Genomic DNA, 26,723 nt, shown 5'->3' with positions numbered 1-26,723 from the left:
CCAATGTCACTTTAAAGTGGTGGTAATCCCTTCCATATACCATGAGGTGACTGGTCTCAGATGATATACAGAGATTAAACAAATCTTCCTACATAAGTTGTACCTGTTTGTCTTCTTTTCTCTACAGCCATTCAAAGTCCAGAACTTATAAGCTTGTCTGAGAGTTCAGAAAAAAAAAGGGGGCGGAGAGCTGCAGTTACACTCTGTAGAGCTCAGAGAGCTGATTGGGGTGGAGGGGAGGGAAGGGACACCCCCCCCCCCCCCACAAGAACAGAGCTTAGGCTGTCAATCAGCTGGAGGTCCCTCCCCCTCACCTTTTTTCCTCTTGGTGTCAGGATAGCAGAGGAAGGAGGGAGCCCCCCCCCCCCCCCCCAGTTGGAAAGGTCCAGAGCTGCAAGTATTAATAGCAGTGCCTGTCACTGTAAAGAACTTGCAGCGCTCGCCCTCCCCTATACTGCCCCCTTCAACTCTTCAAAAATACTAGTATCCTTCTCCCAGAATGCAAGGTGTTCTGTAAATGGAGCAGGGCGGATGAATGACGGGATCTCTCCTCCCTATTCACAGAATGCACTGCATTACAGAAGACAAATACTAGGAGTTTTGTGAATGGCTGAGGGGACAGTGTCACTCCTTCACAGTCTCAGCCCATAATACTTACCCCTTCAGTGCCAGAGGTGCCCAGCTGTAAGAGATATCGGGCATCACTGAGAGGTGTATTATTACAGTTAGAGATGTGCATGACAGAAAAAAGATGATTCCTACCGCTGCTTTATAGAATAGAACAGAAAATAAAGTAATAGAATAAAACAATAGAAAAGAACAGAATGGAAGATAAAAGAATAGAATAGAAAACAAAAGAACAGAACAGAAAAAATTGAGAAGAAAATAATAGAATTGAAAAAAACAAAATAGAACCAAATTCTAGAACATAAAAGAATAGAAAAAATAGAATAGATTAGAAAGGAATAGAATAAAATAGAATATATATAACATGACTCTGAATATATGAACTTAATAAAATAAAACAATTATTTCACTTATATTATACCTTACTGTATTTCTTGCAATATGCTTCTATTTCAAATGCGAATGCAGATTCATTTTCGAATTCGGGTCGTTTGTTTTGTTATTAGTTATTTCGGATTAGTTGAAATCCGTTACTATTGTGATTCAGAGATTCGGATACATCCAAATTAAGGAAACTTTGTCCAAATTTTGATTTGTAACAAAATGAATCATACAGTATATGTCTAATTACTGTAACCAATCAAACCTAAGAGAGTCGCGCTATATATTGAAATAATAAACATCCAAAATAAGTGAAAATTAAAAAAAACGTAAACACAGTGCACAAATAAAGTGCAAACTTAAATATAAGTCCAGTAAAGGTATAGTGAAGAAAGTAAAGTCCTCTTCATATGTAAACAAAAGATCAATGTGTGTGATCACCATCCATCACCATATGTGACAGCCAGACTGGGACATCACCACCCGAATGTGGTAAAAAAATACAAGCTTATCAGCTAAATGGGACCTTCTACAAGGGAAGGTCAGCAACGCATGTGGCTAAACACCCCACCGGGGTCTTCCTGTAACGTTCCTATGAGGTCTCCTTAAGGACCGATGTGCAGATGGTGAGGATCATCCGGGTAGCATCCCAATGAATTCATCCCCTTTGTTCTAAAAAAAAAAAAAAAAAATGGCAGTTTGATTCTGCCAGGGGCCCGTCCATTAGGGGCGCCCAGGCCCCGCCCCCTCTCACCCCCTATATGCATACTGGATAGATTCATGCATAGCACCGGGCGCATGAATTACAGCGACCAGGTTTTGTTTTTTTTAAGCACCATTAAGCGCCAGTGGCTCTAATAAGCTTCAAAATAGGGTGGTCAGGTGTCGCAGAGGATACACTCCGGTTCCACCAAGGTGTGTTACAACAGCGAATGAATATTCACTGTTGAAACACTGATCCTCAGTCCGGCCAATCAGAAGCGAGTGTGAGACCCATTTTCCGAATGGCCGAAAAGAGAAGACTTCCGATTGGCCGCAGAGGAGGAGGGAGGAAACGAAAGCCGTCACAGTGATGATCCATGGAGAGCAGGAGAACTGGAGGCCACCGAGCAGGGTTGAGTGCAACCAACTGGGGGGGGGGGGGGGGTAGTGGTATACTGTTTGTGACCCCCCTCTCCAAAAGAAATTCCTTGATTACATATGGTGAGGACTTTATTTTCTCACTTATATTGATTGTTATTTCAGTATGTAGCGCGACTCTTTTAGGTTTGATCGTGTTCTTGACTGTGTTTATATCTCACAGCAGAATTTCAGCTTGGATCATTTTTGTTTAGGTTTAATTGTTTATAAGCACGTTTTTTTTTTTTTTTTTCTCGAAAACAAATTACTGTAACCAGAAGTAAGCAGAATGTGGGTCACCTGTAATGCGTGTTTCACCCCTATAGGACTTACTCATAGGGACATATTCCCTATGATTAAGCCCTGTAGGGGGCGAAACACGTTACTGGTATAGCCTCACGTTGGGAGGTTGCCCGTTTGTGTTGCTTGTCCTTACTGCATTGTATTCTTCCTGGATCTCTCTACTTCCTCAACGAGGCTTACTGGCAGTGGCATATTGATCGCCTGCTAACTGCACTAGATTGCAAATTGCGATTCACCAGCATTGCCCATGTAAAAAGGAGCAGCCTAATTGTTTTGCAAAATTAGCGAATGAAGGACATGATCTAACTTCAGAATTGCAATTTTGTAAACATGATAATTTTAACTTATCCTAATATGATTTAGGGCTCATTCAGACAGGCTCTAAAACCAGTCCTCCGTGCTGCGGCTGCTTTCTGCTGCACATGCATCCACCTCAGAGCTGCTTATAGATGCAGCGGCTGCATAGACACATTTGCACGCCAAAATTTGACATGCAGGTAGGTGTTGACGCCATTGATCCAAACGCAGGCACTTATGTATTAAGATCCATGCTCCTGCCCTAATGTCAAATTTTGACGTGCAGCCGCTGCATCTTTTAGGCTGCTGGCATGCAGCAATAAGCGACTCAGCATGGAGGACGAGTCACAGTGCTCATCTAGATGAGTTCCGCCATCTTATTTTAATTTTTTTAAGTCAGCAGCTACAAATACTGCAGCTGCTGATTTTTAAAATATGGACACTTACCTGTCCTGGGAGCCAGCGATGTCGGCATCTGAAGCCAATCTGTCCCTCTGCTGCTGCCTCCATTTTCAGTAAGGGAATCAGGAAGTGAAGCCTTGCGGCTTCACTTCCTGGTTCCCTGCTGCACATGAGCAGTTTGTGCTGCGTGTTCCCACTGTTCCCTGCTGTCTCCTGGGACCTGTGTGTCTCCCAGAAGATGGGAGGGGGAGTGGCATAGATATCCGCAGGTGGCGCGGGTATCTATGCCCGGAAGTGGGGGCAAAATACCTGTATTATACAGGGGATTCCAAAAAGCGGAAGTTCCATTTTTGGGTGGAGCTCCGCTTTAAAGTGAAACTTTGTTTCATTCATGTAAATTTCATAGGAAGTTTTTGACATGGGAAATCTCTTTGAATTATGTTCATTTCTTATTATTATTTATGTAAAATGTACTTTTGTGTGTGTGGTTTTTTCCATCCTCCGGTATCTGGTCCAGATATACAAACTATGACAAATGTATTTGTGCTCAATGCTGTTTATTCCATTCGGATCGGCGTTGGTGACCTTAAATAACTAAAGGCTCTCCAGGGTCGTAAAAGGAATTTTTAAGCATTCTTCCAAAGTGACAGTTTAATTGCAGCTCCATGTGGAGTCCCAGTTATCATAAAACAAGACATAAGATGCCGTTTACTGCTCAGGCTTAGTAAATAATGATAAAACCTTAACGCTACACCCCCCCCCCCCCCGCATAAAATCTATAAAGCAGGCGGCTTCTCTGCAGCTGGCATCATATTACTGCCGCTGGTGCCAGCCCTGGCCCTTGCAGCATAGCCCAAACCTTAGCTGGCAGAGAGTTTTATCATGACCACAGTTAGGAATTGGTTTTCCCAACACCCATCCACAGATCTGTACTCATTTCAGATCCAGTCCCGGTGATTTTCCACCACTTGCTAATACCAGAACGAGCCTTCCCCACTCCTTCTCATATGCATCCCAACAAGACCCTTAAATCACATTCCCATCTTGACAACGGGAACAATAGGTCGGGTTAAGGGGGGGCGTGTTATTGCACTGCCCCGATCGAGTGTCCTTCCTCACTAGAGGCTGGTCCTTCATAAGGATCCAATGTTAATCTTGGCTCGCCTCGCTTCTAGTGTCGTCTAAAGGTTCCCCGAGAAGGGAAATCCATAAAGAATCTGTATTTTGTTACCAGGGGTGGGGGCAGCTGTCTGATGAAGTTTTGCTCAGGACAGTGCGTTCTAATTTCAGGAAATCGAGAGACTGGAGAGCGCCTTGAGTCAGAGTTCAGAGCGATGGCAGCTTCTGTGGGAGAAGACGAAGGTGAAGTCGAAGGAGGACGCCAAGACTGAGATTGTGAGTGCGCGGCTGTTCCTGTACTGTATTGTCCTGGGACGCTTCGATGTTATTGTGGTCCTCCGCATGAAAACTTGGCCAGTCATCCATGTTTTTTTTTTTTTTTTTGTTATGTAATAAAACGCCATACACTTCACAAGTCTAAACAAGTCATACACTTCACAAGTCTAAACAACATTTTTGACCCAATTAAAGTGGTTGTAAAAATAAAATAAATAAAAACTGCAAGACAAAAGGCATAATGAGCTAGTATGCATGGCGTACTAGCTCATTATGAAATACCTTAGAACGAAGCCCCGGCAGCGGTCCCCCGTACACTGCTCCCAGAGTTTTTTTCGGGTATCGCGAGCTACAGCGCTGTGATTGGCCGGAGCTGCGATGAGGTCACTCATCGTACGTGCGGGAGCGGCCGGCAATGGCGTGTCAGCTGAAGCAACAACACAAAGGAGCCGTTGCTTCAGTGCGCATGTGCCGATGATGTCAGCACATGTTGATACAGGGGATATCTCCTAAACCAGTGGTCATCAACCCTGTCCTCAGGGCCCACTAACAGGCCAGATTTTATGTATTACTTTGGGGGAGATGCAGACTAGAATGCTGCAATCACGGAGCAGCAAATTATATAATTTCTGATGTATTTCGGTTATCTTGCAAACCTGGCCTGTTAGTGGGCCCTGAGGACAGGAGTCGACGACCACTGCCCTAAACCATGCAGGTTTAGGCGATATCCACGGTAGCCACAGCTAAGCCTTATTATAGTGGTTTACAACCACTTTAAGATATTAGTAAGGACAAAGTAAGCTGTACATTGTCTGGTGTTGTATGTACAGTACATTCATAAAGTATTCACACCTCCTTCACTTTCTCAGTTTTGTTCTGTTGTAGCTTGATACTACAATTGTTTAACCACTTGCCTACCGGGCCCTTCCTGCCCACTGGGCACTTTTGTATTTACTCACCACCGGGTTTTTTATTTTTTGCTAAACAAAACATTTTTCATAGTTTGTTATAAAATTTTGCTAATGGGTAACTTTTCTCCGTCGCCGATGAGGCTGCACTCATAGGTGGGTGCCACTGATGGGCACTGGTTGGCCGCACTGATGGGCACTGGTTGGCCGCACTGTGGGGACTGCCCGGCTATTTAGGACACTGATAATCGGTGCCCTGATTATTAGTGCCGATGTCCTTTTAATGCAAGCCAGTTATTAGCTCTCTTCGTCTCTCCTCATGCTGTCAGCGTGAGGAAAGAAAGCCGATAACCGGATTGTGTTTACTTCCGTAATCGGCTGTGTCCAATGCCGCCACTTTACCCCAATCTGTGATCAGCTAAAGAACTCACAGAGGGTGCCGCAAGGGGTGCGCGGGCATCGCGAGTAAAGGAGAGGACATCTTTCGGCAATAGCGTGGGCGGGAAGGGGGTTACATTTTTTTTTTTTTTTTTTTCATTGATCTACACTCCGTAATCCTGAGCTTAACTCTTCTGTAAGACACAGATGTTGAATGAAATGCAATTTTGTGTCAGATACTGTATTTATTGGCGTATAACACTCACTTTTTCATCATGAAAATTGGGTGCAAATAGCATGTGCGTGTTATACGCCAATACTACAATTTTTAGCTGCCTCAGAGGGGACAGGGAGGGGGTCGGTGCAAGCGCTGTCAGATTACATACAGTGAGAATCTCCCGTTTACTTGGCGGCCTCTGTAATAGGAAGTCCTGTCTTCTGGGCCGCCATTGGACCACTGTTTTGTCTATCATATGAGATTCTCATTCTATGCAATCTGTTGGCGCTCATCCCGCCCCCCTCTCTGTCCCCTCTAGGCTGCAGATGGACATTGATCAGACTGTATTGATGGGCAATGATGAGGCTGCATTGATGGCACTTGTTAGGCTGCAGATGGGCACTGACCTTTATTTTGCTTCAAAGTTCCTTATTTACAATATGTTTTTTTCCTGAAACTTCCCTCTTAAAATGAATGTGTGTGTTATACACCTGTGCGTGTTATACGCCGATAAATACGGTAATTGCGATACAGAGGATGTTGTGAAGTGTAAAAAAATAAAAATAAATAAATAATGAGGGGAATGAACAAGGAGCTGTGCATGCCCGAGCCTGCTTAGATAATTCATAATTCCCCTGATAGTACTTCCCTGAAACAGGGCTTAGGAAAGTCTAACACTGACTGAGGGAACCCAGAAGAAACAGGACTAATCAGGAGGGGAGGATAGAAGGGGATATCAATTCAATGTCAGCATACTAGTAAACAATAATAATCTGCTACAGTTCAATAGAACACAGAAAACAATACATATAAGTGGGACAGAACACTTGCTTCCTCTGTGCTGAATTACTTGAAAAATCTTAAGAACCGGACACTTCCGTGCGTGTTAGATTTCTGATTCCCCTGATGAAGTCTGATCGTTGTATATAAAGCTCAAAATTACAAAATAAGCCGCCCCCCCCCCCCAAAAAAGATACTAAATATGTTTTTTGAACATGACTTTAAGTGAAATGAGAAGATATTAATATATTTTTGTTTTTATTGAATTATAGAGGAAAACTTCCAACTTGATGTCCCCCAACCTGCAGTCTTATCAGAAGACATCCATGGTCCATCTCCCAGAGAGTGGCATAGGAGAGGATCAGCACATGACGTCCTCGCCCTCCAATGGGGTGGATCGTAGATCAGCTACACTGTACAATCATTTTACCTCCAAGAACGAGGAGAACAGGTAACCCTCAGAGCCTCTGGGCAGCTATACAGCAGTAAAAATAATTATTTGATCCCCTGTAGATTTTGTAAGTTTGTCCACTTGCAAAGAAATGAAAGAGACAGAATATCAATCAAAAATCCAGAAAAAAAAAAAAAAACACGATACAAATTTTATAAAATAAGTTGCAGTTCAGTGAGTAAAATAAGTATTTGATCCCCCAAGCAATACATGACTTTGTACTTGGTGGAGAAAACCTTGTTGGCAAGCACAGAGGTCAGACGTTTCTTGTAGTTGGTGACCGGGTTTGCACACATCTCGGGAGGGATTTTGGTCCACTCTTCTTTACAGATCTTCTCTAAATCCTTAGGCCCTATTCACACCTGAGCATAGTGTTTTCAGGCAGAAAATCGCACAATTTTGCAGCGTTTTTTACTGTGATTTTGCGCCGTTTTTTGCCGCAATTTTGTGCAAGGCAAAAGGTCACCAATGTAAAAAGAAGAAAAACGCCCAAATCTGCCCATGATTCGAGCGACAAAAAAGGGTCCAGAACTTTTTTGAGCTTCAGACGACTTGAAGTGGAGATGTGAACTCCATTGAAATAAAAAAAATTTTTTCCCCTCCAGCATTTTATAGCTTCAAGCTACAAAACGCTCAGGTGTGAATGGGGCCTTAAGCTTTTTTGGCTGTCGCTTGGCAACTTGAAGTTTGAACTCGCTCCATAAATTTTCTGTAGGATTAAGGTCTGGGCACTGACTAGGCAACTCCATGACCTTATTGTGCATCTTCTTGAGCCTCTCCTTTGTTGCCTTGGTGGTATGTTTTGGGTCATTGTAATGCTGGAAGACCCATCCATGACCCATCTTCAGTGTTCTGGGGGGGGGGGAGAAGGTTCTCATCCAAGATTTTACAAAACATGGCCCCGTCCATTGGTCCCTCAAAGCAGGAAAGTCGGTATGTACCTTAAGCAGGGAAACGGGCCCAAAGCATAATGTTTAATATGCCGCGAGTGTCGGCTCCCGTGCGCATTCGCGGGAGTGACGTCATCACTGCTCCGGCGAATCACAGCACCTGAGCAGCGAGACCCACCAAGAAGATGGACGCTCGGAACTACAGGGGACAGCGGTGACTTCGCTGGCTCCTGTGTCAGGTAAGTGACACATAATGGGCTACAATGCGATGCATAGTAGTCCATTATGCTTTACCTTTGCAAGGAAACAAAGAGGAAGTAAACTCATCAGGGTTTACTTCCTCTTTAAGAAGAAGCACATTAAGGTCATGGAGTTGCCTAGGCAGTCTCCAGACCTTAATCCTATAGAAAATTTATGGAGTGAGCTGAAACTTCAAGTTGCCAAGAAACACTAAAGAGAGAAGATCTGTAAAGAAGAGTGGACCAAAAGCCCCCCTGAGATGTGTGCAAACCTGGTCACCAATTACAAGAAACGTCTGACCTCTATGCTTGCCAACAAGGGTTTCTCCACCAAGTACTAAGTCATGTTTTGCTTGGGATCAAATACTTATTTTGCTCAACAAACTGCAACTTAATTTATAGCATTTGTTTTATGTTTTTTTTTGCTGGAATTTTGGTTGATATTCTGTCTCTATAATTTAAAATACACCTATGATAAAAGTTATAGACCCTTAAATTGTCTGTTAACCCAAAAAAAAAAAAAAAGGGGATCATGTTTCCTTAAAGCATGTTACACATCACCGTGTTTGTGCTGTGTCATTTGGCCACCTGAAATACCTGGCTGTTCCTGCCAGTTTCTACCCTCCCCTCTGTACACTGACCACAATATATCAGGGCTGCTGAGCCCTGATACCGGAGTCCGGGTACGTGCCTCCATCATACGCAGCTATCTGCAGCTCTCCCTGTCTCTCCTCTGTCCTTCTCCCCCCTCCCCTCCCTGTCTGTCGGCTCTCTCTAGCACTGCTCTGCTCCTCTCCCCAATGCTTTAAAACAAACTGATCATTATATCATCCCTTCGGTCACATAAAAAGCCGTGTCCTAGTGCCTGTGCTTTGGGGGGGGGGGGGAAAGTAGATTTCTACCTGTTTAAACAGTGTCTTCCAGCATTTGACCCCAGGCTCTCTGCTCCCCTCCTCCCTGCCTCCTTGGCTGACATCAGCAGGGGAATCATGGCCCTGCCCAGCCCACTGGAGATATCAGATAGGGAGAACAGACAGCCTGGAGTCATGTGATCGCTAGAAGACAATGTTAAAACAGGTAAAAATCAGCTTCTACAGGTAGTAGGACACAGCTTTTTATGTGACAAAGGGGATGGTATAATGATCAGTTAGTGGCTTAATAAACACTTTAATTTCTTTCTAAGCTGGTGAACTTACAAAATCAGCAGGGGATCAAATAATTATTTTCCCCACTGTATATATAATAACAACCAAGCCTGTAGGTCACAAAACCATTTTACAATGTATCTGCTGAGGGCCTCATTCACACCTCAGCGTTTTGTAGCTCGATGCTCAAAAACACTGGAAGAGGAAAAAAAAATAAAAATCAATTATTCTCTATGGAGACGGTTCACATCTCCACTAAAAGCTGCCTGAAGCTAAATGGCCGAAGCTCATAAAAGAGTTTTTGAGCGTTTTATGCACTTTTTTTTTTTTTTTTTAAAGTGTTTTGTCTGCTCAAATGCAATAATTAAATAAAAATAAATACGTACAAATAAAGTAGAATAACCCTTAATATTGACCTGTAACACACACACCTCTAATCCTAACCTGACCATAACCCACACTCCTAAACTTAACCCTAATATTAACACCTTAATCCTAGTATTGACCCTAAGCCTAATCATAACCCCAACATTAATGCATAACCCTAATCCTTAATATTAACCCCTGACCCTAATATTAACCCTAATCTTAACGCATAACCCTAACCTCTGACCCTAATCCTAACCTTAATAACCCATAACCCACACCTCTAATCCTAACCCCTTAATCCTAGTATTGACCCTAAGACTAATCATAACCCTAACATTAATGCATAACCCCAATCCTTAACCTTAATATTAACCCCTGACCCTAATATTAACGCATAACCCAAATCTCTAACCTCAATACTAACCCCTGACCCTAATCCTAACCCCTAATATTAACCCATAACCCACACTCCTAAACTTAACCCTAATATTAACACCTTAATCCTAGTATTGACCCTAAGCCTAATCATAACCCCAACATTAATGCATAACCCTAATCCTTAATATTATTAACCCCTGACCCTAATATTAACCCTAATCTTAACGCATAACCCTAACCTCTGACCCTAATCCTAACCCCTGATATTAACTCCTAATCCTAACCTTAATAACCCATAACCCACACCTCTAATCCTAACCCCTTAATCCTAGTATTGACCCTAAGCCTAATCATAACCCTAACATTAATGCATAACCCCAATCCTTAACCTTAATACTAACCCCTGACCCTAATCCTAACCCCTAATATTAACCCATAACCCACACCTCTAATCCTAATCCTTAACCCTAATATTTCCCTAAACCCAACTCTAATAATAACCCATAACTGTAACTCCTAATATAAACCCATAACCCTTATTCCTAATCCCAACCTCTGACCCCAAAATTAACCCTAATATTAACTCCTAATCCTAACCTTAATATTAACCCATAACCCACACCTCTAAATCTAACCCTTAACCCTAATATTTCCCTAAGCCTAACCCTAATACGAACCCATAACTCTAACCTCTAATATAAACCCTTATTTCTAATCCCAACCTCTGACCCCAATATTAACCCTAATCCTAACCTTAATATTAACCCATAACCCACACCTCTAAACCTAATCATAACCCTTAACCCTAAGGCGGCATTCACACCTGAGCGTAGCGTTTTTCAAGCGTTTTTTGCGGCGTTTACCACGATTTGTGCGTGGATTTGCTGCGTTTTTTACCGCGTTTTGTCGCGAATTTGTGCAGGGCAAAAGGTCACCAATGTTAAAAGAAGAAAAACGCCCAAATCAGCAAGATTCGCGCGACAAAAAAGGGTCCGGAACTTGTTTGAGCTATAGGCGACTTGGAGTGGAGATGTGAACCATCTCCATTGAGAATAATGGATTTTTTTCCCCTCCAGCGTTTTGTAGCTTCAGGCGTCAAGCTACAAAACGCTCAGGTGACCCCAATATTAACCCTAATATTAACTCTTAATATTAACCCATAACCCACACACCTAATCCTACTATTTCCCTAAACCTAACCCTAATATTAACCCATACCTGTAACTCCTAATATAAACCCATAACCCTAATTCTAACCCTTGACCCTAATATTAACCCTAATCCTAACCCACACCCCTAATTCTAACCCCTGACCCTAATATTAACCCTAGTCGTAACTTAACACATAATCCTAACCCCCAACCCTAATATTAACCCATAACCAACACCCCTAATCCTAACCCCTGGCCATAATATTAACCCATAAGCCTTACCGCTAGCTTAAATGAATAATGAACCCTAACCCTAGTTATAACCTTTAACCCTTAACCCCATACAAAAAACACAGTAATAAATAAAAGCGAATGAAAAAGCTGCAAAACACAGCAGTAAATGAACAGATGATACATTTCTCTACTGGCTAACAAAACAAAATACCAAAGCTCAGAAACGCTCCTACAAACGTCCAAAAAACAACGCCACGCTCAGTTGTGAATGCAGCCTTAGGGTCCATCTTTAAATTGAGTAGACACACACTAGCTGTAAGTGACAATCAGGCTTGCAGTGAAATGCCTGCTTTGTAAGTGTGTTTGTTGCCTACTTTGATAAAAAAAAAAAAAAAAAAAATGTGGCTAGTTGAGCCAATCGGCAGCTGATCCATTCACTGTTTTGTTTTTCTTTAGGTCATTTGAAGGGGTTTTGTATAAGAGGGGCGCTCTGCTGAAGGGCTGGAAACCTCGCTGGTTTGTCCTGGATGTCACCAAGCATCAGGTAGGTTCCAGGGACCACCCTCAGAGGAGAAGGAAAAAGGAGGGATAGGTGTCTGGAAAACACACCGGACAGACTGACCAGTGCTCAGAAATAAAATATAGAGCAACTGAGAATGTGCATTGTCAGCTGCCTAATTCTACCTGAATAAGTAAACCTTTCAGCCGTTTAATATCTATAAATGTTCCAGATAAGAGCAAAAAATGGCCTTTTATAAGTAGCCTAAACTATTGGCATTGTGTCTTATGAGAGTACCTTAGTGGCCTGTACAGTACAGAGGTCCAGTATGCAGAGAAATACTGTTTTATGTACTGGGACTTTAATGCTGCCAACCATTTACAGCAAAGATAATTACTTAAAGATACTTTATTACAGTACATATCATTCGTTAACCACTTGCCAGCCTGGCTATATCTGACATCTCTCTCCTACATGTAAAAGTCATCATTTTCTGCTGGAATATTACTTGGAACCCCCAAAAATTATATATATATATATATATATATATGTTTTTTTTTTGTTTGTTTTTTTAAGCAGAGGCCCTAGAGAATAAAATGGTGGGTGTTGCAATTTTTTTTATGTCGCATGATATTTGTGCAGCGGTTTTTCAAACACGAATTTTTGAAAAATAAATAAAATTTAATGACTTTTAGTGCACACAAACAATATAATACCCAGTTTTTGGTAAAATGTAAATGATGATGTCATGCCAGCGGGTTGAACGGAAGAAAAACTGACCGCTCAGTTGTCGGAGACATGTTCTAACAGTTCGTTGTTAGTACAGTGATATCCCCTGCTGAGCTGTTGTGTTCTGACAGGGGGACAATTTATTAATTTTTTTCATGGAGAGATCTGAGGGTCTATAAGACCCCAGATCTCTCCTCTTGTCTCCAAAGATTGGTTTAATTATTTAATAGACTTTGGCAAGTAGTCTCTTCAACACGTTTCACAATGAGCTTCATCAGGACAATAAACTACTTAAAGCAGAGCTCCGCCGATTTTTTTAAATTTTATTTTAAAGTCAGCAGCTACAAATACTGCAGCTGCTGACTTTTAAAATATGCACACTTGCCTGTCCCTGGGTGCCCGCGATGTCGGCACCTGAAGCCGATCTGTCTCTGGGCTCTCGGGTGCTGCCGATGCCATCTTCGGTAAGGGAATCAGGAAGTGAAGCCTTGCGGCCTCACTTCCTGGTTCCCTACTGTGCATGCGCGACTTGTGCTGCTCATTCCCACTGGTCCCTGCTGTCTTCTGGGACCTATGTGTCTCCCAGAAGACAGCAGGGGGGGGGGGGCGCGGAGAAGGCGCCAGAAGTGGCGTAGATACCCGCAGGTGGCTCGGGTATCTGCCTGGAAGTGGGAGCAAATTCCTGTATTATACAGGTATCTGCTCCCCTCTGAAAGGTGGCAAATGTGACACCGGAGAGGGGGAGGAATCTGAAAAGCGGAAGTTCCATTTTTGGGTGGAACTCCGCATTTAATGCAGATCAATGGAGTAGGAAAAAAAAGTATTAAAAATAATTCTTTTTTTAAATTGCGGGACTTTGTCTTTTTTTTTTTTTTTCTTTCCAGTGGTTTTTATTTCAAGTTTCCAGATTTTCCATAGTAAAACAAAATTACAAATTCAGTAAACAATTTCTTAGTGGTATTTACAGCATTACCACCTATAACAGATATAAACTTACAATAATATGGTGCTGGCATTTTGCCTCCTGAGATATCATTTATGGTATTATTGCTACATTTATGTTTTTCGGAATGGATCCATGAATGAGCTAAATTGACATTTTTAGATTTCAGCATTCGGACCCACATTTCTTTGTCAGACCAATTAAAGAAAACAGGAAGAGGTAGTTATACCTAAAGAAAGATAGATATAGAAAGAAAAGAATAAGGAAGAGTGAGGCCGCGTACACACGGGCGGACTGTTCGCCCAACTTTGTTCGACAAACAGTCCGCTAAAAATTTGCATGAACGAACTTGACCACACACGGTGAACGAACAGTCCGCTGAAAGCGTGCGCGATGACGTGAACGGCACGTACGACGGGACTAGAAAAATGACGTCCAATACACTGCAATGCAACCTTCGGCCGTGTAAACCCTTTCTGAGTATGCGCAATACTTAGTCCGTCCAACTTGCCTACACACGAGCGGACTGTCCGCTCAAACCAAGTTTGGACGGACAAAACCAAGTTTCAGCGGACTGTCTTACGGAAATTCTGAAAAACTTTGTTCGTCAGACTGTCCGCTGAAACTGTCCGCTGAAGCCCACACACGAGCGGACTGTCCGCTGAAACACTGTTCAGCGGACAAAGTTGGGGGAACAGTCCGCCCGTGTGTACGCGGCCTGAGAGTTTTAGAAAGTGATCCCCACCCCCCTCGCCGGCCCCCTTATATCAATATAGTTCTGGGGTTGCCTGTTAAGTACAGAGTCCATGTTTTTTTTAACTTTCGCATTTTATCATACAAGATCGCTGTCATTCGTTCGTTAAGCATGATCCAGGAGAGTTTGTGTTTGAGCAGATGGAATGGCACCACTGCCAATTTCCATGATTTGGCTATTGTGATTTTCGCCGCTATAAATATAAACATTTGAGATTTCTATCTCGGCACCTAATAGTGCCGGATTTTGGGGATTTAATTACATTTACCTGGGTGAGGGTGTATATAAGATTGTACACCCTTATCGAGTAGCGTCTCACCTTAGGGCTCTGCCACCTTATGTGGTGCGGGACTTCATCGTTAAACACAGTAGTGTACCTCCTACATGGGGCTGTCTGACGTTAGATATAATAATCCTGTATTGGACTTTGATGTAGGCAGATATATAAAGTTGAATTCTGATGATGTAATCCCTAATATTGTACTTTCCTGTCTGTGGTCCAGCTTCGGTATTACGACTCCGGTGAGGACACGAGCTGTAAGGGGCACATCGACCTTGCCGACGTGGAGACGGTTGTTCCTGCAGGGCCAACAATAGGAGTGCCAAAACACGCCAGTGAGAAGGCTTTCTTTGATGTGAGTGTCATCACGGCTTTTATCATGCTTGCGCACACATACATACATATATACACAGTTTTATGGTAAACATCTTTGATCAGATTGTCTTTTTTATGGTCTGCTCCCTCTTCCCCTGTTTATGATATAATGGCTTTATAATGGCTTTACCCCCCCCCCCCCCCACCACACACACACACACACACACACCAGTTTTATGGTAAACATCTTTGATCAGATTTAACGTAGATGTTGGTTTTTCGACACAGATAAGCCCTGCCCTATCACAATATACAGCAATAATATCTGTTTTCAGAAAAGCCATCATAGTTCATTGATCTTCCTGCTCTCCAGTAACTGCCCGTATGGGAGGTATGAGCAGACAGCTATGCTGAGAGTCTGCAGGAGCCTGGAACAATCTATTGCAGATCAGCTGCTGGAGGGGAGAGGAAGGGAAGTGCTCGACAATTGCTGAGACATAGGAGCCTATGGGTGACGTCATCGATTCCAAACTTTTCCAGCCATTAACGAATGCTCTCTCCTCTCCCCTGCAGCCACAGGGAGGCCGGTGTTCTTTCGAAAAAGTGCCTGTGCGTGCGCAGAATGGAACGGCACTCCAACTGTTTTCCCCGATCAGCTGGCGTGACGTCACCGTAGAGCATGCGCACACCGTAGAGCATGCGCACACCGTAGGAGGCTTTTTTTGGATGGGAGATACCGTTGGACGAGCACAATTGAATGCTATGCAGCGGAGGGACACCGTATTTGTCATAATGTGCCTTGCTGTTGCGCTGCGGGTTTACAGTGTGCTCAAGGTCCAGTTTTGTCTGTGTTGCAGGGAGGGTTTGGTGTGTTGAAGGCCAATTTTCGCCTGCAACATAGACAAAACCCGCCCTTCAACACACCCACAACCCATTCCCGCAACAGCGAGGCTCAATCTGACCGCTACGGTGTCATTCCGCTCTTTACATAGCTTTCTATTGTGCCTGTGAAATGGTATCGCCCGTCGGAAAAAAAAGCCTCCTACGATGTGCGCATGCGCTATGGTGACGTCACGCCAGCTGTTCGGGGAAATAAGCTGGAGTGGTCTTCCGTTCTGTGCAAGCATGGACACTTTTCAACGGAGGGCACAAATCGATAGAACACCGGATCACATGACTGGACCGGAGTGGACTTAAAATAGGTAGGTCAGCATGGAGCAGAAGGGGGCTTTTTTTTCTTTGCATTCTGTTTTTCAAAACATATACAAAGGAAAGAACATAAGAGAAATCAGTTGAAAAAAAAAAAAATTGGTCAACAGAGCCAAGCCATGCAGATGGTTACATGCTTTTGAAGCGATCGGATCATTAGTACAGAGATTTTGAGAGCCGATTACGACAGTTCATGCGGTATTATCCGATTGGACAAACACTAGAAAAAAAATCTTAAAATAATCAAGGGGGCTCAATAGAGATGAGACCATCAAATAAGGAAGTATATGAACCCGGTGTTTCGTCACATATGGTGACCCATCACAGTTGGCTACCCGCTGGACTGCGCATGCGCGAAGCCGCCGTATTCGTTCCACCCCTGAGTCCAAGTTCAAGTCCCCCACCATCCAAGTGGATATAGAGTGCAATTATATCTATGCTGAGCAAAGCGAGGCTGTGCGCGTAGCGTGGCGAGCCCGTGAGGGGACTTCTATTGGAACACTTATGGCGGCGTCGCGCATTGCGCACTCCAGCGGGTAGCCAACTGTGATGGGGCGCCATATGTGATGTGACACCGGAAAGAAGATGAGGTACATTACTTAATCCAAGTCATAATAATAGACAGTACAATCAAGGTGTGGGCTAGGGGTCCGTCTCAATAAAGGGGGGAGCCCATGTACCTGTCGTTGGTCTCGTATTTCAGTTATCAGGGAGACCCCCCCGTCGCCTCCAAATATCAATTAGAGGAAATAAGTACATATAAAAAGCCATTCCTCACTGAGCTCTGAAGTGTGAAATGTCAGCTTTACACACCCCCTTTTTTTTCTGAACTCTCAGACAAGCTTTATACATTCTGGACTTTGGATGAAGAGAAGACTGTAGATAAAACGGGTACAACTTATGTAGGAGGATTTGTTTCATCTCTGTGTATCACCTGAGGCCAGTCACTTTACCTGGTTTATGTACTACCACTTTAAATCCGGAGGCTTAGTTCCTCCTCTGAGTAGTTCTCATAGCGAAGCCCTGGTGTGTTTACATCAGGCTTCCTTTTAGTCGGCAGAGGATGTGGTCATGACCCACCACAAGCATTTACTGGCAGCTATGCACAAAGCTTCTATAGATCCTACAGCACTTTCTATCTGCAACATCACTATGTTCCCAGCTAATCCTGGCAATTGTAGTCCCCCCCCCCAATAATCATGTTGCATGGGGGACGTGCATTGCCTGTCTGAACGGCAAGAAAGGATTAAGGAGATGATTTCATGTGGAAGGCCGGCGGCTCTGTGCAGAACCATGTACCGGTACGTAATCCTGCACCTTCGGGTCTGGGGTGCGCGCCGCCGGCAAACCCGCTCCTGCTGTGATTGGACACAGTGGGAGCCAATCGGCAGGTCCGATGGAGGCTACGTCCGCCAGATCGTTTCGAGGCACAGGCAGAACGGCGATCTGTAACAAGGGAAGGCAGTGATCTTGCGTTTCATGCTAAGCAGAAACACGGATCTCTGCCTTCGCACAGTACAAGCACCTCCCCCTACACAGTTAAAAACACTCCCTAGGACAGGGATATGCAATTAGCGGACCTCCAGCTGTTGCAGAACTACAAGTCCCATGAGGCATAGCAAGACTCTGACAGCCACAAGTATGACACCCAATGGCAGAGGCATGATGGGACCTGTAGTTTTGCAACAGCTGGAGGTCCACTAATTGCATATCCTTGCCCTAGGACATTCATTTAACCCTTTGATCGCCGCTGATGTTAACCCCTTCCCTGCCGGTGTCAGTACAGTGACAGTGCATAGTTTTAGCACTGATCACTCCTAGTGTCCGAGTTGTCCGCCACAATGTCACAGTCCCACTATAAGTCGATGATCACTGACATTATTAGTAAAAAAATAAATAAAAATTCCCAAAAAATGATCCCATAGTTTGTAGACACTATATAAATTTTGCGCAAACCTATCAATATGCACTTATTGGGATTTTTTTTTTTACCAAAAAACATGTAGCAAAATACATATTGGCTTAAATTGATGAAGAAATTTCATTTTTTTTTTTTTTTAATTAGATATGTTTTATAGCAGAAAGTAAAAAATATTGTTTTGTTCATTTTCAAAATCGTTGCTCTTTTTTGTTTATAGCGCAAAAATTAAAAACCGCAGAGGTGATCAAATACCACCAAAAGAAAGCTTCGTTTGTGGGAAAAACGGACATGAATTTTATTTGGGTACAACGTTGCATGGCCGCGCAATTGTCAGTTAAAGTAACGCAGAGCCGTATCGAAGAAAATAGCCTGGTCGTATTGGGAGGGGGGTAAATCTTCCATAGCTGAAGTGGTTAAGAATTATTTTGTGGTGTTTTTAATGTGCTTTGGCAGAGGGAACTAGAAGTGGAAAGCAGGCTTGATCTTGGAGTTCGGCTTTAATCGCCCTACAAATCTCCGAGTTGCGCAATCGGCGGTTTGATGTAAAGCCGGGTGGCCTTCGCCATGTGGGCGGGTGGAGCAGAGGATTTGCTGCGCGGGGATGCTGCATGTTGAATCCCCTTATAAATCATGTCACATGTGTTTTCTGAAGGAGGGTAACTCGATCTGGATGAGGGAATGGAAGAAGAACGAAGCCCCCGTGGTTTAGGTTCTTAGGAATCAAAATGCGGCAATGAATCAGATTAGGAAATATTTTTGAGGAATTTACTTAGGATGGGAAAATTCTGCTGACATCACAACTGGTTTTACCTGAACACAGACTCAGTTGTTTTATATCCACTTGAGCTCTGGAAGGTTTTACCACCATCAGGACCAGGCTATTTTTTCTATTCAGCACTGCGCTACTTTACCTGGTAATTGTGCGGTCATGCAGTGCTGCACCCATTTGAAATGTATATACCGGTATATATATATATTTTATTTTTTTCACACAAATACAGCTTTCTTTTGGTGGCATTTGATCACCACTTGGTTTTTTATTTGTTATAATATGAGAAAAAGAATCTATATTTTCTACTTTCTGTTATAAAAGTTATTCAATAAAATCAAATTTCTTCATACATTTAGGCCAAAATAGCCATGCCCACTCCTTGGTTAAAGGATCATCAGAGGCGGGCTGGAATGCAGGCACATCAGGCTAGGCAGCAGCACATCAGGGCGGGCAGAGGCACATCAGGCTGGGCAGCAGCACATCAGGGCGGGCAGAGGATCATCAGATCGGGCAGAGGCACATCAGGCTGGGCAGCAGGCAGAGGCACATCAAGTTGGGCAGAGGATCATCAGACTGGAGGGCAGGCACTGGAACATCAGGCCGAACAGCAGGCACTGGATCATCAGGCTGGGCGTCAGGAACTGGATCATCAAGCCGGGCATCGGATTATCAGGGCGGGTGGTGGAACATTGGGCTGGGCAGCAGGCACTGGAGCATCTGGCCGGACAGCGGGCACTGGAACATCAGGCTGGGAACTTGATCATGCAGCTGGACATTGGGTCATCAGACTGGACAGCAGACACTGGAACATCAGGCTGGGAACTGGATCATGGAGCTGGACACTGGGTCATCAGGCCGGACGGCGGGCACTGGAGCGTCAGGCCGGACGGCGGGCACTGGAGCGTCAGGCCGGACGGCGGGCACTGGAGCGTCAGGCCGGACGGCGGGCACTGGAGCGTCAGGCCGGACGGCGGGCACTGGAGCGTCAGGCCGGGCGGCGGGCACTGGAGCGTCAGGCCGGGCAGCGGGCACTGGAGCGTCAGGCCGGACAGCGGGCACTGGAGCGTCAGGCCGGATATCGGGCTTTGGATCGTCAGACTGGACAGCAGGCACTGGAACATGAAGCTGGGCAGCGGGCACTGGAGCAACAGGCTGGGCAGCGGCAGCAGCGGGCTGGGCATCTGGAACTGATATAGCAAGCACCGTATCAGCAGGCAGGGTAACAGGCACAGGCTCAGAAAGCTGACAGTTTTGGGCATCAGTACGTCAGGACGGACAGCAGGCAGAAGGTTGGCAGGGTTAAGTGGGTCATCCTACAATAACCACATCAGAGACTCAACCTGATCAAAACTGAAAGGGGGAGAAAAGGCAAGCTCTGCACACACCTGAATCAGAGGCTGAACATCCCCAAACAGCATACAGCCCTGATCAACTAGAGAATGAGCCAGTCTGATACGTTCTGGTAGCTGGTCACTGGTCCACGCTTTCAATATCTGGTGGAAGTATTCACCATCCTCTGTCACCAGCAAAGAATAAACAACTTCCTCTGGATGCATCTTAGCAAAAACAGAATCAAGATGGTTCCTCTGTGCAGCCACTTCTGGTCAGGGATGGCCTTGGTATTATGTCATGGACTGGTGCAACCAGAACTGTGCAGACTGCAACAGAATAAACCAAACATGTGTGACGTGAAAATAATATCATTTATTATAAGGAAAGTAAATAAACAAAAGTAACACACCTCCAATATAAAAACAGAGAATAAAAAAGGAAGTCCACCAAAAAAAAAAAAAATATATATATATATATATTAAAAGCCAGTAGCTACAAATAGTGCAGCTGCTGAGTTTTAATAGATGAACACTTACCTTTCCTGGAGTACAGCGATGTTGGGAGCCGAGCAATCGCTCAGCTCTCAGCTGCTGCCGGCGCCATTCTCAGCGAGGGAATCAGGAAGTGAAGCGTTGCGGTTTCGCTTCCCGGTTCCCTACTGCGCATGCACGAGTGACACCGGAGGGGGGGAGGCTTCCGAAAAGCTGAGGTTCAATTTTGTGTGAACCTCCGCTTTAACCAACAACCAACCCCAGTGACACACAATAAATAACTGCCTAAGCCAAAAGTATATACAGGAGTAAGATGTAATCGTAAACAAGCCGGGGTCATACACGGGAGATCAAGCAGAGAGGGCTGGGAACAAGACAGGACAGGGAGAGGGGGGACAGGCGAAGGGAATCAGGCTGCAGGGCAGGGGTTCAAGAATGGATACAGGATAAGGGATAACAGGTTAGCGAACACAGGACAGGGCTCAAGGAACAATACCAAGGTAAATGTGTGCAGCATCGGCCGGGTATATATACACCTCCTGCAATCAGTCTCAGGTGATGGCCGATTACAGGAGATGACGGCTCCAGACTGCCGGGAGACACCTGCTGGTGGACACCAGTACTGCGGCCCATAGATCTGACAGTGCCACCAGCAGGTGAAACCTTTCCTGACAGCCCAGCTCTTCGACTGAAGGATGCACAAAAATTTCACATGGTTGCACTCTATGAAATCCCAGTGTAATGAAGGCGATCCCATGTACAGGCAAATAGAAGCAGGGGGTGCAAAGAGAGTGTACGCATTTCATGCTGATTTAGTGCTTCCTTGTGACTGATGTGATGAGTAAGTGCTAAATCAGTGTGAAACACCTTGGTACCCTTGCACCCCCTGCTTCTATTTTGTTTCTATTTGCCTGTACATGTGATTGCTTTCAGTAAATTGGAATTTCTCAGAGTGCAACCATCCGCCATGTAGCTTGTCCCATGGGAGACATAACTGCAAAATAAAAATGTATAAATGACAGGTGGTCTGTATGCAAATCTGTGCTTTGTCCATGCAGGGCAAAGGCGACAAGTTCACCATGATGCCTACCAGCCAAGAGTGAGGGAAAGTTGGCCCCGTGTTAGTCGGGGGTTCCATCTGAAAAAGACAGAGCACGCCATCTAGAACAGCTCAAAACACCCATCAAAGTATCTGATGACCTGCTGATTCTGCTCAGGGATCATTAACAATGTGCACATGTAAAGAAAGAGAATAAATAATGGGACTTTATATGAAGCACATCACTAAGTTGAATGAGCCAATCAGTTTACACATTGTTTATTATTTGCAAAAGTCATACATACATAGAGTATTAACCGCTTAAGGACTGCCTCACGCCGATATACGTCGGCAGAATGGCAAGGCTGGGCACAAGCACGTACAGGTACGTTGCCTTTAAGTGCCCAGCCATGGGTCGTGCGCGCCACTAGCGGCGCACTCGAGACCCGGTCCTGAGCTCTGTGGCCGTGGGACCCGTGGACCCGATCGCCGCCAGTGTCCCGCGATCGGGTCACGGAGCTGAAAAACTAGGAGAGTTAAGTGTAAACAAACCTCTCCCCGTGCTTCCTAGTGAGCCTGTCACTGATCGTCTGTTCCCTGTTATAGGGAAAGACGATCAGTGACATCAGATGCCAAGCCACGCCCCCCTACAGCAAAAAAAAACACACACTTAACCACTTCACTGCCAGTGACATTTTTACAGTAATCGGTGCAATTTTAATCGCACTGATTGCTGTATTAATGCCAATGGTCCCAAAAATGTGTCAAAATTGTCCGACGTGTCTGCCATAATGTCGCAATCATAATAAAAATCGCTGATCGCCACCATTACTAGTAAAAATAAAATTATTAATAAAAATGCCATAAAACTATCCCCTATTTTGTAGACGCTATAACTTAAAAACCAATCAATAAACGCTTATTGCGATTTTTTTTTTTTTTTTTTTTAACAAAAATATGTAGAAGAATACGTATCGGCCTAAACTGAGGAAAAAAAAAATGGGTTTTTTTATATATTTTTGGGGGATATTTATTATAGCAAAAAGTAAAAAATATTGCATTTTTTTTTCAAAATTGTCGCTCTCTTTTTGTTTATAGCGCAAAAAATTAAAACCACAGAGATGATCAAATACCACCAAAACAAAGCTCTATTTGTGGGAAAAAAAGGACGCCAATTTTGTTTGGGAGCCACATCGCACGACCACGTAATTGTCCGTTAAAATGACGCAGTGCCGAATCGCAAAAAGGGGCTTGGTCCTTTAGCTGGAAAATGGTCCGGGGCTTAAGTGGTTAAATAGTAAATTGATACAATAATATACTAATGGGTCTAAATTGATAGGTCTAAACATTTCATAGTAATACATTATTAGTTCAACATAAAAAATATGATATGCTGATGGGTATCAATTTTAAAAAAAACTAAACATTTCACGATAATACATGGTTAATTCAATATAATATACATAGTAATGGACCTTAAGTCTGTAGACCAAGATTGTAGTAATAGTAACATATGGGCATAAAAAAAATCAATGGTGGATTGGTTCATTAAAACATAATATAGTACAGATATTAACCACTTACAGCCCGGACCATTTTGCTGGTCAAAGACCAGACCACTTTTTGCAATTCAGCACTGCGTTGCTTTAACTGACAATTGCGCGGTCGTGCGACGTGGCTCCCAAACAAAATTGACGTCCTTTTTTTCCCCACAAATAGAGCTTTCCTTTGGTGGTATTTGATCACCTCTGCGGTTTTTATTTTTTGCGCTATAAACAAAAATAGAGCGACAATTTTGAAAAAAAAAACGCATTCTTTTTTACTTTTTGTTATAATAAATATCCCCCAAAAATATATAAAAAATAAATAAATTTTCCCTCAGTTTAGGCCGATACGTATTCTTGTACATATTTTTGATTAAAAAAAATTGCAATAAGCGATTATTGATTGGTTTGCGCAAAAGTTATAGCGTTTACAAAATGGGGATAGTTTTATGGCATTTTTATAAATTTTTTTTTTTACTAGTAATGGTGGTGATCAGTGATTATTTTTTTTTTTTTTATTGTGACTGTGACATTATGGCGGACACATCGGACATTTTTGACACATTTTTGGGACCATTCTCATTTATACAGCAATCACTGCTATATAAATGCAGTGATTCCTGTGTAAATGACTCTGGCAGTGAAGGGGTTAACCAGTGGGTGGCAGTGTAGGGGTTAAGTGTTCCTAGGGGTGTGTTACTAACTGTGGGGGGGCTGGGCTTTCATTTAGTGAACACTGATCTCTGCTCCAATCACATAGAGCAGAGATCAGTGTCACTAGTTGCTATGCAGAATGGGTAAATGCTGTTTACAACGGCATTTCTCCATTCAGCCGCCCCGTGAGACGATCGCGGGTATGCCCGCAGGCGATCGAGTCCGCGGGACCCGTGACCGGACTCACGGGGGGTCCCGATGGCAGGGCGGCATTAAAGATTGGACGTACCTGTATGCCAATATGCCTGCTTGTGCCATTCTGCCGATGTACATCGGCGTGCGCCGGTCAGGAACCGGTTAAACATGGATACTGTGACAACACATAATAGGAAATCTCTATACGTTTCATGGTTAAAATACCAATCAGGAGCAGATGCAGGGTTTAGGGGGTATCTATAATAAAATAAAATTGCCAAATGAATAAAGTAATAAAAAGTGTACAAACATAAAAAAGGGAGAGGGGGGAACACAAAGGCTCCAATCATTCTCACCTATCTGTAGTATATGGGTAGGACTGTTGATGGTATCAAAGGTAAAAGGCATTATAGAGAACGTTGGTCCCAACTTTAGTTTTTGGTTTAGTTATTTCTAATGTGCACAAGTAGCAAGAATACTTTATTTGTGTCTTCTCTGCCATGTGGTTCATGCAAAGCAGCTGCTTTGCCTGCCTCAGGGACATCAGGTAGCCTACACCGGGGTGAGAAGACCCTGGCCTGCATATCCACCTGGACCAGCACTTGGTGCTCCCAGAACACAAGACAACAAAGCCGTTCTAAGCCATGAGGTGTCCTGTGCCAGTACCTGGCTGTAAACCTGAACAGGTCACCTTCATTTTTAAGTTTTGGTAGACAAAAGTCCTTTAAACTTGTTTTGCACTGATCAGATGCGTCTGTTGTGTTTAGGCGATCGCCAATTTATCACCAATCAGACGCCGACTGTGCATGTTTTCAGCTTGTCATTCGGGATGGAGAGATATGTGAAGAAATCTCGCCGTGTAATTGGAAGCAGATAGAGAAGTGAAACAATACATTCCTGCAGGATGCTCACATCTCGGGGCTCCTTTCCAGATGCCATCTGGGATCTGTAGAATAGAAGGGTGGGGCCCCAAAGAATTCCAAGTCATGACATCACCGTCCACTCGGGAGAAGGCAGAAATAGAGCCGTGTCTATAGAAACCCGTACAGTACACACATGTGATCTGTCAGATTCATATTGTGTACTAGGAATGGTAGAGCCAGGGTTTGCAGGAATCGGGGGGGGGTTCCCAGGACAGTTTGTGCCTGACCCATGTCATGTGATAGATATGTACAGACTTGGGCAGGTTCTTTGGGACATCGTCTTGCTTAAAATAAACCATAGACTGCACATCTGCGGGGGTGGTTGTGTGTTGCAAAACCTCCGTTCCACAAGTAAACAACTCATTTCTGATTAACGTCACATGATATCACTTAAAGGATGTGCTAATAATGGAGTCGCTGTTTAAAATTGACCTCCAACCTTACATAGCTGTACAGGTTTCTCTCCTGGACTGAAATTTTTTTCTGCACACTGTTGGCTTCTTATAGTGTGCAATACAAGGTGAAGCAAGCAAGAGCCCTGCCTCATTTCCTGGCTGGAGGAGATCCAGCATCATCTAGTGCTCTTCTCGCCAGCTTTACTGTCCTTGGCTCACCCTTTTCATTCATTGGATCTCAGTTCTTGAGGCTCCGTATCACATATGGGCAAAACCTAGGATGGTGCGTTTTGCAAGTGCAGGAATGCCCTGCCTAGGTACGCCTACTCCTCCAGAATGACATCCACCGATCTACATTCGAGACCAGTGGTGTCACCTGGTGAGGTAATACATGGTGTCAATACAGTTTTTTAAAATAATTTTTTCCTATTTTTAATGTTTTTTTTACAATTTAAAAAAAAATTTTTTTTAACATTTTGTTTTCTACAATGCTGTTGGAGGGATTGGATGAAATATCAGGGGTCCAAACAGACCCCTGAAATCTCACCTTTGAGACAGAGAAAGGACATGAGGACACAGATTATTCAATTCCTTTCTCTGTAGCTTCAGCTGCACTGAAGATGAATAGACAGGAGACAGAGGCTCCTCCTGTTCATTCATAAACTGAAGCATAGTAAACACTGTCTAATTCTGAAAAAGAAGGGGCCAGTAAATGAAAAGATTTACCAGCCCCTTCCCCCCTGCTTTCCATTCGCCTTTCTGCGATGCTTTCAGTGCTACGGGGGGGGGGGGATTAGATGGTGGCAGCACAGGGAGGGGGGAATCGGTGTGGCGGGACGGGAGGACAATTGCAGAACGATACACTGTGTCTCTCTCTCTCTCTCGCTGAAAGCCAGCAGGAGGGAGAGGGGGAAAGCAGCTTTTAGCTGCTGGAGGGAGACAGACACAGTGCATTGTTCTGTAATTGTCCTCCCGTCTCGCCACACCAATCCCCTTGCTGTCCAGGCCCCTACAGGAGGGCCAGTGGTCCCCCCCCCCCCCTATCGGCAACCCTGTTGCCACCC

At 44.0% G+C, this 26,723-nt stretch overlaps 1 protein-coding gene across 1 annotated transcript in view; it reads left to right on the top strand.

Moving 5' to 3' along the window:
- Nucleotides 1-26,723, top strand: part of SBF2 (SET binding factor 2) — a gene marked incomplete in the record, with an annotated part of 632,543 nt that overhangs the window by 602,407 nt on the left and 3,413 nt on the right. The window contains 4 exon segments of the mRNA XM_077453547.1: nt 4,420-4,524; nt 7,080-7,258; nt 12,121-12,208; nt 15,093-15,224. Coding sequence (XP_077309673.1) covers nt 4,420-4,524; nt 7,080-7,258; nt 12,121-12,208; nt 15,093-15,224 — 504 coding nt within the window.

Source organism: Lithobates pipiens, unplaced genomic scaffold (genome assembly GCF_037356315.1).
Source record: "Lithobates pipiens isolate NorthernLeopardFrog02 unplaced genomic scaffold, aLitPip1_a1.2 Scaffold_24, whole genome shotgun sequence".
Taxonomy (NCBI): Eukaryota; Metazoa; Chordata; class Amphibia; order Anura; family Ranidae; genus Lithobates; species Lithobates pipiens.
The sequence above is the reverse complement of the archived record's forward strand: the minus strand, read 5'-3'. Positions and strand labels throughout refer to the sequence as shown.